The 14,010-nt window shown below is 35.8% G+C and overlaps 2 protein-coding genes across 2 annotated transcripts; both read left to right on the forward strand.

The window, feature by feature from the left end:
• Positions 1-1,905: 1,905 nt before the first annotated feature.
• LOC130988342 (serine/threonine-protein kinase STY13-like) lies at positions 1,906-6,077 on the forward strand. The gene is made up of 3 exons (XM_057912159.1): positions 1,906-2,227; positions 2,847-3,833; positions 5,462-6,077. The coding sequence occupies exons 2-3, from the start codon at positions 2,941-2,943 to the stop codon at positions 5,799-5,801; spliced, it is 1,233 nt and encodes a 410-aa protein (XP_057768142.1). The 5' UTR covers positions 1,906-2,227; positions 2,847-2,940; the 3' UTR covers positions 5,802-6,077.
• A 3,912-nt stretch (positions 6,078-9,989) lies between these two features.
• On the forward strand, positions 9,990-14,010 carry LOC130988353 (serine/threonine-protein kinase STY13-like). Its single transcript, XM_057912169.1, has 3 exons — positions 9,990-10,475; positions 11,051-12,040; positions 13,450-14,010. The coding sequence occupies exons 2-3, from the start codon at positions 11,151-11,153 to the stop codon at positions 13,787-13,789; spliced, it is 1,230 nt and encodes a 409-aa protein (XP_057768152.1). The 5' UTR covers positions 9,990-10,475; positions 11,051-11,150; the 3' UTR covers positions 13,790-14,010.

Raw genomic sequence — 14,010 nt, forward strand, 5'->3', positions numbered from 1 at the left:
TTGTTACGGATCGGAGTAAAATTATAAATAATGTGGGAATTTATTAAAAGAAAAATAGTATAAAAATTGAATTAGTTAAATAATAAAAGAATATAGAAAGTAATTGTGATTTAGGTGATTTTAGTTATTATGCACAAACTATTAATTACGAGGACATTTTCATGTTTTGTTTAAAATAAAAAATTACCTCCCAATTTGTTAATTTTTAAACTAATTTAGAACCTTTAGGAAATCGAAAATAAAAAATGTAAAATGATTCACATAAAAATACAATAAAAAATTATCTTATATACTTTTTGTCTAAGAAAGATAACTTTTGTGAGAAACTTTTTGTACGTTTTTTTTTTTGTCGAATTTTATTGTCAATGAAGGATAACTTTTATGAGAAACTTTTTATATGTTTTTGTTGTATTTTATTTAATAAAAATGATATGCTATCTATTCGAATGTAACACTTATTTTGTATAATTGATAAAATGTATGATTGAATATTTTTATCCCAAAAGTAGAAGAGAATGATTTCTCCAATATCACCCTTTAATCGAATTAAAATCAAGTTAAATTAACTTAAATGGTATAATGGATTTTGAGATAGCTTAAAGTTTTAACCCATATAAATAAATAAAATATTAACCTCACTATTTTTATTTATAAAGACAAATTCTCAAAATTAAACGCCCATTAAAGGGGAAAAAATATTTTCCCACCGCTATCACACGCTTTCTAACTTACGCTATCATTGTAATGTTTTTTTGATAAATTAAAAATTAAACAAAAAAATTGAGTGTGCCATAATAGACACAAACTCTAATACTTTTGGTCTTAGATGGTTATTTTCTTAATAAATTCATAATAATAATAAAAAAATAAATAAAGATCATGTCACGGTGTATTCGAATTCAAGATCTTTAATTTTAAGTATTAATTATTCTACCGCTAGGCCAACACACGCACGCAGTAGTACGATTTTTTTTTGTTACCTTTTCAAGAATAATTAATTAATTAGTTATCTTATGAGGGAAAATTAATGCTTGAATATAACGTGTTTATAATTGAACTAGACTAACGTAATCGGACTTCTACACTAATCTTTGAAATGTAACCTTAATTTTGGTCATTGAAATGTATTCATATTACACATTTATACATTAGAATTTCCCTTCAAGGATGCCACAAAGAAAAATTTAATAAAAAAAAGTATAGGATAAATATTATTTTAAATTTTAAATTATTATGCACTATCAATTATATCTTAAATTATTAAAAATATTTTTTAAAATTTTAAACTATCAATTTTGTATCAATTATATCATTCGTCTATCTTTTTTAACTCTAAAAATTTGACGTGGCTTCATCGAATGTCATAATGTATTTTGAATTATCCTTTTTTAACATATATTGTATAAAATGACGTTATTATGTGTTTGTGCGTGCGTATGCGCGCGTATTTTGTAATTCAATTAAATATTTCCTTTTCTTTTTGGGAAGTTCATTTATAATTTTGTGAGTGAATAATGTAGTAAAATTCCATAGTAAATAAAGGAAGTAGTTTAGACTTTATCATTTAAAAATTAGTTGTCCAATTCTTCCGCTTCTAGACGGTGTACTTTACGCTACCTCAGTTGTAACTTGTTTTCTCCAAAATGGGCAGTCAAAATGACCGTCCGGGTGGGTCCCACACGCTGAGTAGAATATTGACTGGCGCGTGCAATGCAGTTGATGTTCACGTGGGTCCCACTTTGCCCGCGGATTACCTCGTCGTTTTAGGATCTAACGGTTCGTACGTGATCTGCCCCTAGGTGGGCCCCAGATAACAGCGTTTAGTGCGCGATGCATTCCCGTGCACCGCGCACACCTGATTACTTCCCTTTTTGGTTAGTGAAGTAGTAGTAAAATTAGAAGGAAAAAAAAGAAAAATAAAGAAAGAAAATGGGTAAAGAAGAAAGAAAAGGAGACCAAGACTATGAGCCCCTGCTTATACTTCCATTCGTTTCCATCTCCTTTCTCTCTCTTAAATTCCGTTTGCTGCTACTTTCTCTCTCTACAACTGTCCCTTTCGGTCGTCGTCATTTTCACTCCGCCTTCGCGTGTTTCTTGTGTACGGGTGAGAGGCCTTGTGAGGAGCGGGCGGAGGAGGGGCAGTGCTGTAAATTCGAGCTCCATTAGAGTGTTATCGGGATTATCTGAAGCCGTCGAGGAAAGTAGAGGCTCTCGCCGCTCGATCGAGGTTTGTTTTAAGTCGTATTTCTCAATTTTTCCCGTGGATCACTGAATATGTTTACGAATTTTAGGGTTTATGAAGTTTCCTTCTTGTGTTTACTTTAACGCGATTTAATTTTGGGGGAATACTTCATGCTGGTGATTTTTATTTTTGGGGATTTTGGCCTTTGGTTCAAGGTTTGATTGTTTCTGGTTTCTTAGCTGAATTTTGGATACTTGTTCTTTTCAATTTATGGGAAGCGAGACTTGGTGGTAAAATGACCTCTGTCGGCTGTAAATTTAGTCAACACAACAGGCTGAAAAGAAAGGGGATAGATGGAGGAACTAGGGCTTAATTGTTTGACTTCGCTTGGAATCCCCGTTTATTTAAGGGAATTTTATCAAGTGCGAAGAGTATAAATAAGTTTGTGCGTCATTGCTGATGGATACTGTGCTAGACATGTAGCATAAGTTTTTATATTTGAAAGCTTCATTTATATGTCAGAGGCCTAATTTGAGATGCTCTTGAAACTGTGAAAGGTAGTTCCTTTTATTTTATGTTTGGGTGCTTCTTTCTTTGCCAAGGAAAGGTTTTGGGATGGAGTATGTGTTAAATTGATAATATTTTGTTTGTTTTTCCTTGTTAGGATTTTGGTTATAAGGTTGAGGCTGGAAGTACTAATGCAAATGATATAAGAAGATTTTCAAGGTTGTGTGCTGCTGCTATACAAACACCGAAAAATGTTGGAGGGTCCGAAGTTTACTGGAATTATAGGCCTAAACAACAATCATGACAATTATGATTTTTCGCATTTCTATCGCAAGCTCAATGAGGGATCAAATATGTCAACTGAAAGTTATGGGAGCTTGCAGTTGAGCAATGGTGGAGGCTCTGTTGCCATGTCAGTGGACAACAGCAGTGTTGGATCTAATGATTCCCACACTCGTATCTTGGGCCACAATGGCCTCAGGCATGTCAAAGACTATACTGTTGATGCCAGTGTTAATCACGTGAGAGTTTCTCATGGGCTGAGTGATGACGCCCTAGCTCGAGCTTTGATGGATCCTAGATATCCTACTGAGGGACTCGGTAATTATGATGAGTGGACAATTGACTTGAGGAAGCTGAACATGGGACCTGCTTTTGCTCAAGGTGCATTTGGAAAGCTCTACAAAGGCACATATAATGGCGAGGACGTTGCAATTAAGCTTTTGGAGAAGCCAGAGAATGATGCAGAGAGGGCCCACTTGATGGAGCAGCAGTTTCAACAAGAAGTAATGATGTTGGCTACACTGAAACACCCGAATATTGTTCGCTTTATTGGCGGATGCCGAAAACCACTAGTCTGGTGTATTGTGACAGAGTATGCCAAGGGGGGTTCGGTCCGCCAATTCTTGACAAAACGTCAGAACCGTTCAGTACCCTTAAAGTTGGCCGTAAAACAGGCCTTGGATGTGGCCAGAGGGATGGAATACGTTCATGGATTAAATTTGATTCACCGGGACTTGAAGTCTGACAATTTACTAATTTCTGCTGACAAGTCAATCAAGATTGCTGATTTTGGGGTTGCTCGTATAGAGGTGCAGACAGAAGGAATGACACCAGAAACAGGCACATATCGGTGGATGGCCCCGTAAGTTACATTCTTCTTCCTTTTGGGATGCATTTTCTCAGTTCGATTTATCTCTTTTTTACATAGATATTATGAATTTATTTGTTCATTAACTTATTAACTTCCTATATATTCAGTGACTCCTGTTTTTCTGGGAATTATAAGTTTATTTTCTCAGCCTGATAATTCACCCTTTTTTTATTGTTTTTATTTCTTTATTGCTTCAAGAGCCAATATATTATCTTACCATTCCTTATTATTGGAAAATCAGAGTTTTCTACCATTTATGTCTATGGTCCATGCTTCACGATGATGATAATATTGCAAGAGTTTTATGTAGTACATCCTGCCCTAGCCAAAAGTGGTTTGCTTATATGGCAGTATCCAGTGTTTGAGTAGTTGATATCTTTTGCTGTCACTATCAGAAATATATTATGTGTTTAGTGCTGTCTTCTTCTGTCTCCACCAGGCACCAGCGTATGGTGTCTTTGAAGTGGGCACTGTATGAGTTTTCTTAAACTTGTATGTTCCATGAAACCTGCACATTGGTTAGGGAAACATGTAGTCGACTATGAGTCGGTTGATATTTTGTCCATTTTGATAGATGTAATCATCCCTCTGACTCTCACTATATGTATAGATAATTGCTGCAGTTGGAAAAAACTTAATGAGCTGTTCTCTTGTATTTGCTTATTCATGCTTTTCTTCTAGTTTTCAAGGCTCTTTAGTTTGGGGGTGTATATGATAGTTGGGCTCCGGGAGGGGGAGATGAAAGAAAAATTACCTACTTGACCCTTAGCCCAATTATGATACTTGGCTAACAAAAATCCCCAATTTGGGGGGGGGGGAGTGGATTGTTAGTGTGGACAATTTAAAAGATATAATTAAAGGGCAAGTATGGTTAGGTTCCATTTATATAGAAATAATTCTCGATGTTAAAACACAGAGCTAGGGGGCAGATCTTTGAATATATAAGAGAAATCTAGTGGATAGGAACTGTCATGCCTAGACTACTCCAGGCCCCATGGGAATGGACCACATAATAATAGCAATGGGGAATACTAAGGTGTAATCAACATCAGTATGCTGCTAGGAAGATTCCAATTAAGGGTTGATTTTCTACCATTCTAGATGCCCTCAGACTAAACCTAAGTGTTGCTGTATTTTCTGAAATACTATAGTACTGCATTACACCTTTTTGGAGGAGTTATCATTACCTTTTGCATCATTCCTTTGCATGTCTTATTATCAATAAATGATTGTGTCTGATCTGATGAGACTCGAATAACAATGCCTAGCTGACAGACTAAAATATCACTGTTGGTGGTGGTAGGTAGAATTGAATTTTATGCATCACTGTTGGTGGTGGTAGTTAGACTTGAATTTTATGCTGCGGCCCAGAATAAGAAAAAGAGTTTGGGCTGTTAAATTTGTTGCATCTCTTGAGTTCAATATAGAGGCTATAATACTTCTCCATGATGAGCGCTCTTCATTCATGCATCTAGACCTATATGCAGTTCAGACATCACTGCATTCAAACGTCTCGACATGGTTATCAATCTTTTCATGGTTTTATAGTTGTTGCATTTGTCTTGAAGCATCAAATTATGTACATGGGTTTCTTAGTACGTTGATCTATGAAATTTCAGGGAAATGATCCAGCATAGGCCTTACACCCAGAAAGTTGATGTATATAGCTTTGGGATCGTACTGTGGGAGCTGATCACAGGGATGCTCCCATTCCAGAATATGACTGCTGTGCAGGCAGCATTTGCTGTTGTGAACAAAGGAGTTCGCCCAACCATCCCTAATGACTGTCTTCCCGCCTTGAGTCAGATCATGACGCTTTGTTGGGATGGTAATCCTGATGTTAGGCCTTCCTTCAGCGAGGTGGTCAGAATGCTTGAGGCTGCCGAGACAGAGATCATGACTAATGTGAGAAAAGCTCGTTTCAGGTGCTGTATGAGTCAACCGATGACAACAGATTGATGCAGAGAAGAAATCTAGAAGTGTTAAACAGAGTAAAGAAAGTGGAAAGGAGAAACTGGTTTCCCGTCAGCTTTATGTATGTATCAGGCTTAATTTCTTTCCTCGATAGAGAAAAGGCGAGGAAGATTATGATAATAACTGCTTGTTTTGATTTTTTCCCCCTTCTCTTTTTTTAACTTTATGGATTTGAGATACCAAATTAGTGGTAATAGAAGAGATTTGATGTGTATTTATGCATTCCTTTGTGTTATATAAAAAGTTGCCTTCTTTAGTTCAGTCTCTGTTGATCTCTTACTGCAGCAGGCGACCTCGTTTCATTTGATCCTTGGCTGTTGTTGCTCCCTGCAGTTTGCTCTGATTTGACGAGATTACGACGAGCTGTGTGTTCCTCTCAGGGCTGCTTTCTCTGTTTTGATGTTCCATTGGAATTTCTTGTACAGAAAAAAAAAAAAAAAAATATGATGGCTGAGCAAAAGCGTTACCTACTTATTTGGATTTTCTTGGATGAGCTCTTGATTGGTTTTAAATTCTTTGTACTTTTTAATTGTATGGATATGAATTGCTTGATTTAAAAGCATACCATAAAAATATGTAAATGTTCTACTTTCCATGGATAGTAAGTGTATCATCTGTGCATCGACATAGTGGTACCTCGTCCAATATTTATGGTATACCTACGAGGGTAAATATCACTTTATGTATTAATTCATTAGCATTTTAAGGAATATATTATATTGGTCGGATAAGTGCACTAAAAATATCATTTTTTTCTTATTTATGTCTTAATGTTTTTTTTTTTTTCCGGCATCGGAGCTGTGACATAGATCAATAGAAATTCTAATAGGCACCCAACGTTGCCTTTTGGGGCTGATTTTTTTTTTCTTTATTTTAAATAAGGTAATTACACATGTGTGCAAAACGATGTTTCCTCGTGTGTGAAACTACGGATTACACTTCAGCCCTCAAACTCATTCGTGACTGTGACGACGCGGAGGCTCCCACTGTCGCGATGCAAATAATCACCAACGAAGAAGAAGGCACTTTGTCGCAACGTGAAAGAAGAAGGCCTGAGATTCTGAAAGAGGTATTTTTTTAGAGTGTCGATTCATGCTATCTTTTTGATTCATGGTCGACTGCCATTTTAGCTAATTGAGGGTTTCTGGAGTTATGCTAATTGATTTGTGTGTATTTCTGGAGTTAAACAACTGTATACGAACAAATAACTGGGTGAATCGATGTTTTGGGGTGAAGGTTCAGTTGAGTCTCGCAACAAGCTAGGGTTCATTGATTTTTCCCAAAATTTAGAAGTGTAATCCGTAGGTTTGAGGAAGAAAATGTATTTTAATGTGTGGCCACGTTTCACACATATGTGTAATTCCATTTATTTATTTATTTTTAATTTTTTGGCCTAAAGTAGCCACGTAAGGCGCCTATTAGGATTTTCGACGATTCATGTCACGACTCTGATGCTTATTATTATTATTATTATTATTATTATTATTATTATTATTATTATTATTATTATTATTATTATTATTATTATTATTTTCGGGACATGAATAAGAAAAAGTGATACATTGAGTACTTCTATACACTTATCCGAACGATAGAACATATTCGTTAAAACGCTAATACATTGAAACATAAAAGTGACATTTACCATACTTATAAATACTCTATTTGCCTCACTTCATTTGATTTATCAACATGGTTATTTTGAAGGATAAAAGATTGTGCTGGGTTTATATTAAATACTCCCTCCGTCCCAATAAAAGTGGCCACTTTTTTTTGGGCACGGAGATTAAGAAGGGGATTGTTATGTTTTAATTGAGTGTGACCCACCAAAATTAGTGAGTAATTTTTAGAAAGTGACCTACAATTGTTGACCAAATTAGTGAGTAATTTTGACATTTTTAGAAAGTGGCCTACAATTGTTGACCAAATTAGTGAGTAATTGTTGACTTAATTAAAGTAAATTTTTGCCATTTTTAGAAAGTAGCCACTTTTAATGGGACACCCAAAAAGGAAATGTGGCCACTTTTATTGGGACGGAGGGAGTATTGTGTAACATGATTATTCAAAAGAAAATAAATATCGACGTGATTATTTAGAAGGATACGATTGTAGTAAAATAAATAAAGTGAAAATTTAAAATGTTCTATTATTTAAATTATATATGAAAAATGTCATCTTTTATAAACACAAACATTATATTTTCTACTCTTTAAATACTCTTGATGTTGATGCATTTGCTTGATTTTTTGTGAGTGTCTTACAAATTTGACTGATTTAACATCTATCAATCATAAATGTGTAAGAAAAATATATAAACATAACAATTTGACAGCTATCAATCAAGAGTTCATCTAACAGCCCGAGCGACTAGATCATCTAGCCATCCAGATCATCTAGCCGCCTGGTATAATGATCTGACCGCTTGGACGGTTAAATGATCTAGCCACTGGCTAGATAAACTCTTGACTGATAGCTATCAAATTGTTCTTTTATCAAATTTTTCTTACATATTATTGACTGATAGTTGTCAAATGCACTAAATATATAAGTTTTTTTTTTTTTTACAAAAATCAAGTAAAAGTAATTATTTAAAATGAAAATAGATCAAATAACACGGGATAATCTAAAAAAAAGATACTTCCTTCGTCCTATTTCAAATGTTTTAAAACTCTAGTATTATCTTATAATTTTAAAACATTTGAAATGAGATGGAAGAAGTACATTGGGGGGATAAAGTATTAATTTAATATAATAATTAGCTAATGTAATCTATATAAAAATGTAATGCGTGTATATAGAGTAGCATGAATTATACATAAGGATAATATATCTAAGGGTTAATTGTCCATAAAACACTGAACTTTCATCCAATTCTGGTTTTGCACACAAACTTTGAATTGCGGCGTGATAATTACTAAACTTTTGATTTTATCTGATTTTGCTACTAATCCAAATTCCGGCCAAATACCAAGCTAATATATAATATGGTGCGGCAATTTTGACGTGGCGTATTTATTCTTGCGTGACAATTAGTTGGCAAAATAATATTTTTTATTTAATTTCTTATCAATAAAAAAAAGAACACAAAGCAAATACTTAACTCAAATTGTCAATAATTTAATATATCAAATCAAAATAGTATTTTTTTTGTTGAATTAATTAATTGAATAAATTCAATAATAGTAAGGGGATTCTTCGAATTTAGGTGTGTCAGCCAAAGAACATTTTAATTATCAATAACTTAATATATAAAAAATTTATTTAGCTAAGTAATAAAGTTTATTAAATTTTCATTATCTAAAGTTTAATTTTTTTATAAACTATATATATTTATACTATTTGAACGACCTCTATTTTATATATTGGAGTAATCAGTTGTGAAATACTGAACTAGAAAAAAATTGATTTAAATTTGAGAATTAAAAAAATACTATTATTTGATTTGATATATTAAGTTATTGACAATTTGAGTTATTTGTTTTGTGTTCTTTTTTTATTAATAAGAAATTAACAATAAATACGTCACGTCAAATATTGGCACGCCATATTAGTCTGATATAAGACTGGAATTTGGATTAGTAGCAAAATCAGATAAAATCTAAAGTTTAGTAATTTTCACGCTACAGTTCAAAGTTTGTGTGCAAAACCAGAATTGGACGAAAATTCAGTATTTTATAGGCAATTAATCCTATATCTAAAATTACATTTTTATGGTTAATAAATACTCCTTCTATCCAACAACCACAAGTGTGTGCATCACTTTTGATGATATGAGTTTTAATAAAATATTAGATTAAATAAACGGATTGAGAGTTGAAAAATTGATTCACTTTATTATAAAATAAAAGTAAGAAACAAAGTAGGTAGTGTCCAAAAAGGCAAAAAGGATAAATACACACTCTATATGACGTCTCAAAATAAAAATAAGGGCACACGCTTATGGAATGGAGGAAGTAATACCCATAAAAAATTATTTTTATTTTTGTTAAGAAAAAAACTTTAGTATAAAATTAGAGGAGTTTTTATCTTCTAGACTGAGTTTCAGCTTCTCATAGCGAAATGCGAGGAGTTTTTTTATCTTGTACACGAGTTGTATATTACGCTGCGTTAGTTGTATGACTGTATCTTGTAACCCCGTGAGCCGTGACGGACAGCAAAATATGACCGTCGGAGCGGGGCCACACGCTCGTTAGACCGGCGCGTGTATGCAACTATGTATTCCACTTTGTCTTAAGATGTGCGGCTACGATGAGGCCAGCCGCCACGCGGCAGCGGTATTACGCAAACGCTCCGTGCGAGCGGTTGCACTGGATAGCTACTCATTTAATTAGCGCAATAGTAAATTAAATAAAAAAAGAAAAATGGGAAAAAAGGAAAGAGAAAGGAGACGAAGACTAGAGAAACTCTGCTCATACTTCCATTCATTTACATCTTCTCTCTCTGAATAATCTGCTGGTGCTGCTTTCTCTCTCTAGAGCTGCCCTTCTTCGACGTCGTCGTTTCTCTCCATCGGAGCGTGTCTCTTGTGTAAAGGTGAGCAGGCTTGTGAGGAGTGGGCTGGACGAGGGGCAGAGCTGTAAATTGACCGAGCTCCGCTGGAGTGCTTTTGGGTTTACTTGTAGCCTGCGAGAAAGTAAAGGCTCTCAGCTCTCGATCGAGGTGCATTTTTCTCTTCGTTTCTCGATTCTGCCCTCGGATCACCGTGTGTTTTTGCGAATTTTAGGGTTTATTACGTTTTTCGTTGCTGTATTTGGTTTTAAAAAGGAGATATATTTTTTGGAGAATAATCTTTCTTTTCGTTGGTGGGATTTTGTTTCCATGGAAAGTTCTGATTTTTTCGGCAATTTTGGGTATTTACTCCTTTGATTTTCTTGCAAGTGATTCTGGTTAGCTCAATTGACTGAAAAAGAAAATGGGTTTACTAATGAATCTAGGCTTGATCGTTTGAATTCATACTAGTATGATCAAATTTTTGGCGAGTTCTGGTGGAAATTGTGGTAAACTTCAAGAGTATATCTTCGTCTGTAGTTTTAGATGTAGGAAGCTTCATTAATAGATTGGAGCTGTCCTTTGAGAAGGTCCTGGAGTTCTATATGAATGATCAGCGGTAACTGTGAAAATTGATTTTGTTTTGTGGGTTTTAATTTGGTTGCTTTTCTGATTAACTGCGGAAGGTTCTGAATATATTGAGTGTATGTTAAAATTTGTTAAATTTATATATTTTTTGGTTTAAGGTTTGGTCTTCGAGCTTGAGGCTGGAAATACTAATGCAGAAGGTATAAAAAGATTGTCGAGGTTCCGTGTTGCAGACTGCATATAAACTCTAATAAGAAAATGTTGGAGGGTCCCAAGTTTACTGGAATTGTAGGCCTAAACAATAATCATGATAATTATGTCATGCATTTTTATCACAAGCTCAATGAGGGATCAAATATGTCGACCGAAAGTTATGGGAGCTTGCAGATGAGCAATGGTGGAGGCTCTGTTGCGATGTCAGTAGACAACAGCAGTGTGGGGTCAAACGATTCCCACACTCGTATCTTGGGTCACAACGGCCTCAGGCATGTCAAAGACTATTCTGTCGCTGCCAGTGTCAATCATGGGAGAGTTTCTCAAGGGCTGAGTGATGACGCACTCGCTCAAGCTCTGTTGGATCCTCGATATCCTACTGAGGGACTTGGTAATTATGATGAGTGGACAATTGACCTGAGAAAGCTGAACATGGGACCTGCTTTTGCTCAGGGTGCTTTTGGGAAGCTCTACAAAGGCACATATAATGGTGAGGATGTTGCAATTAAGCTTTTGGAGAGGCCGGAGAATGACGCAGAGAGGGCACACTTGATGGAGCAGCAGTTTCAACAAGAAGTAATGATGTTGGCTACGCTTAAACACCCAAATATTGTCCGCTTTATTGGCGCATGCCGAAAACCCATGGTGTGGTGTATCGTGACAGAATACGCCAAGGGAGGGTCAGTGCGCCAGTTCTTGACAAAACGTCAGAATCGTTCAGTGCCCTTGAAATTGGCTGTCAAGCAGGCCTTAGATGTGGCTAGGGGGATGGCATATGTTCATGGATTAAATTTGATTCACCGGGACTTGAAGTCTGACAATTTACTAATTTCTGCTGACAAGTCAATCAAGATTGCTGATTTTGGGGTTGCTCGTATAGAGGTGCAGACAGAAGGAATGACACCAGAAACTGGCACATACCGTTGGATGGCCCCGTAAGTTTTATTCTTCTCTTTCTTTTTGTGCCTTGCTTTTTTAGCTGGTTGATATTATACTTGTGCACTTGGGGATGACGACATCCTTTTTTCTTCCCTACCATCCTGGGCGTCTAGAAATGCTCCCTTTTTCTCCTAGGAACCGTAGATTAGTTTTCTGAGCTCAATCATCTAATTGCTCCTTTTGAACTTATCCTTTTTGAAGACTATCTTAGCAAGTGCCTGTGCATGCCTTTGGGTAGGCAACTATATCGTCATTTTTGGATTCGGAGTGTTTTTTGCATGCTAATGGCCCATCATTGTTTTGGATTCAGAGTTGGAAGAGTTTCATTTATTTAACTACATCTTGCCGTAGCCCCGAAAAGTTTCTTTTTGTGGCATCGATACCCTCCTTCAAATTTTGTATCCAGTGTTGGAATGAATAATTTCTCCCACCACTGTGTTTTTTGAAGTCTAAACTTGCGTATTTTCAATTGTAAACTAGGGATAAATGACATGTTATTTGACCGTGAGATAAAATTGGTAATTGTTCATGGTAGACAGATGTTATTACATCTTATTATTCTTTGTTACACCTTTTAAAACAATTTTTTTTTTTTTGCTCTTTTAGCTATATCCCCCCCCCCCCCCCCCCCCCCGCGACTCTGTCTTTCTCCCTCTCCCCACCTCTTTTTTGTATAAATAATTTCCCTTCTGGATTTAATCAGTTAATCAGAATATGGTGGTAGCAACATACGGCTGATTGAAGTTGTTAGTCATCTCAAGCTAAATAGAAGTTACTGTATTAGCTGAGATAGTTTTCAAGCATATTTGTAGTTTATTGGAGGAGTTCTCAAGAATATTTGTAGTGCCCCCAGACAAAATTGTTAGTGGCCACCAGGACAAGTGGTTCTATTTTGATGAAAATGTGTGCATTTGAGCTCCCAAGCTGCATATGCAAATTCTAGATTACTAAAATTAGTAGACTCGAGAGTGACCTCAAGAAGTGATTAGTGAATTAGTCACCAGAAGTCCAAATTGAATTTTTGGTGTCTGATTGGCTGGGAGTGGTGGAGATGTTTGATTTTTGTGGGACAACAGTAATGCATTGCAGGAACCTATCAACAAGCAATGGGAAGAGTGGTATCTTGTTGCCAGCAATTTCACTGTACAGAATAGATTTTAGATTGTACTGAACCTACTGAACCATTAAATTTTTTGCTACAAATAGCCTTAAGTTCTTGAAGATTAGTAAATAAATATGAAGTTTGTGGTAATGCACTTGCACTACTCGAGTTCAGGATAGAGAAAATGTTAAGTTTCCTTGTCGCACTTCAGATCAACTGGGACGTTGCGTTTAAAATTCTCAACATGGTTCTTACTCGTTTGTATACGCATTGCACTTAGTACCTTGTGCTATGAAATTGCAGAGAAATGATCCAACACCGGCCTTATACCCAGAAAGTTGATGTATATAGCTTTGGGATTGTCCTGTGGGAGCTAATCACAGGGATGCTCCCGTTCCAGAATATGACTGCCGTTCAGGCAGCATTCGCTGTTGTGAACAAAGGTGTTCGGCCAACCATCCCTAACGAGTGCCTGCCTGCTCTGAGTCAGATCATGACGCTCTGCTGGGATGGGAATCCTGATGTTAGGCCATCCTTCAGCGAGGTGGTCAGAATGCTCGAGGCTGCAGAGACGGAGATCATGACTACTGTGAGAAAAGCTCGTTTCAGGTGCTGTATGAGTCAACCGATGACTACAGATTGATGCAAAGAAGAAACTAGAAGTGTTAAAAAACAATGTATAAGAATCGGAAAGGCGACTGATTTGTCAGGTTTATGTATGTATGATCATCAGGCTAAATTTCTTTCCTGGGTTAGAGATAAGGAGAGAAAGTTTATGATAATAACTGCTTGTTTTGATTTTTAACTTTGTGGATTTAAGATACTGTTTTTAGTGGTAATAGAGATCTGATGTGTATTTATGCA

This window comes from Salvia miltiorrhiza, chromosome 1 (genome assembly GCF_028751815.1).
Source record: "Salvia miltiorrhiza cultivar Shanhuang (shh) chromosome 1, IMPLAD_Smil_shh, whole genome shotgun sequence".
NCBI lineage: Eukaryota > Viridiplantae > Streptophyta > Magnoliopsida > Lamiales > Lamiaceae > Salvia > Salvia miltiorrhiza.

Excerpts from the sequence above, each read along its gene's own strand:
- LOC130988353 (XM_057912169.1), top strand. The coding sequence starts at position 11,151 with ATGTTGGAGGGTCCCAAGTTTACTGGAATTGTAGGCCTAAACAATAAT. Across the intron at positions 12,041-13,449 it reads ACATACCGTTGGATGGCCCC|AGAAATGATCCAACACCGGC; the intron begins GTAAGTTTTATT and ends ATGAAATTGCAG.
- LOC130988342 (XM_057912159.1), top strand. The coding sequence starts at position 2,941 with ATGTTGGAGGGTCCGAAGTTTACTGGAATTATAGGCCTAAACAACAAT. Across the intron at positions 3,834-5,461 it reads ACATATCGGTGGATGGCCCC|GGAAATGATCCAGCATAGGC; the intron begins GTAAGTTACATT and ends ATGAAATTTCAG.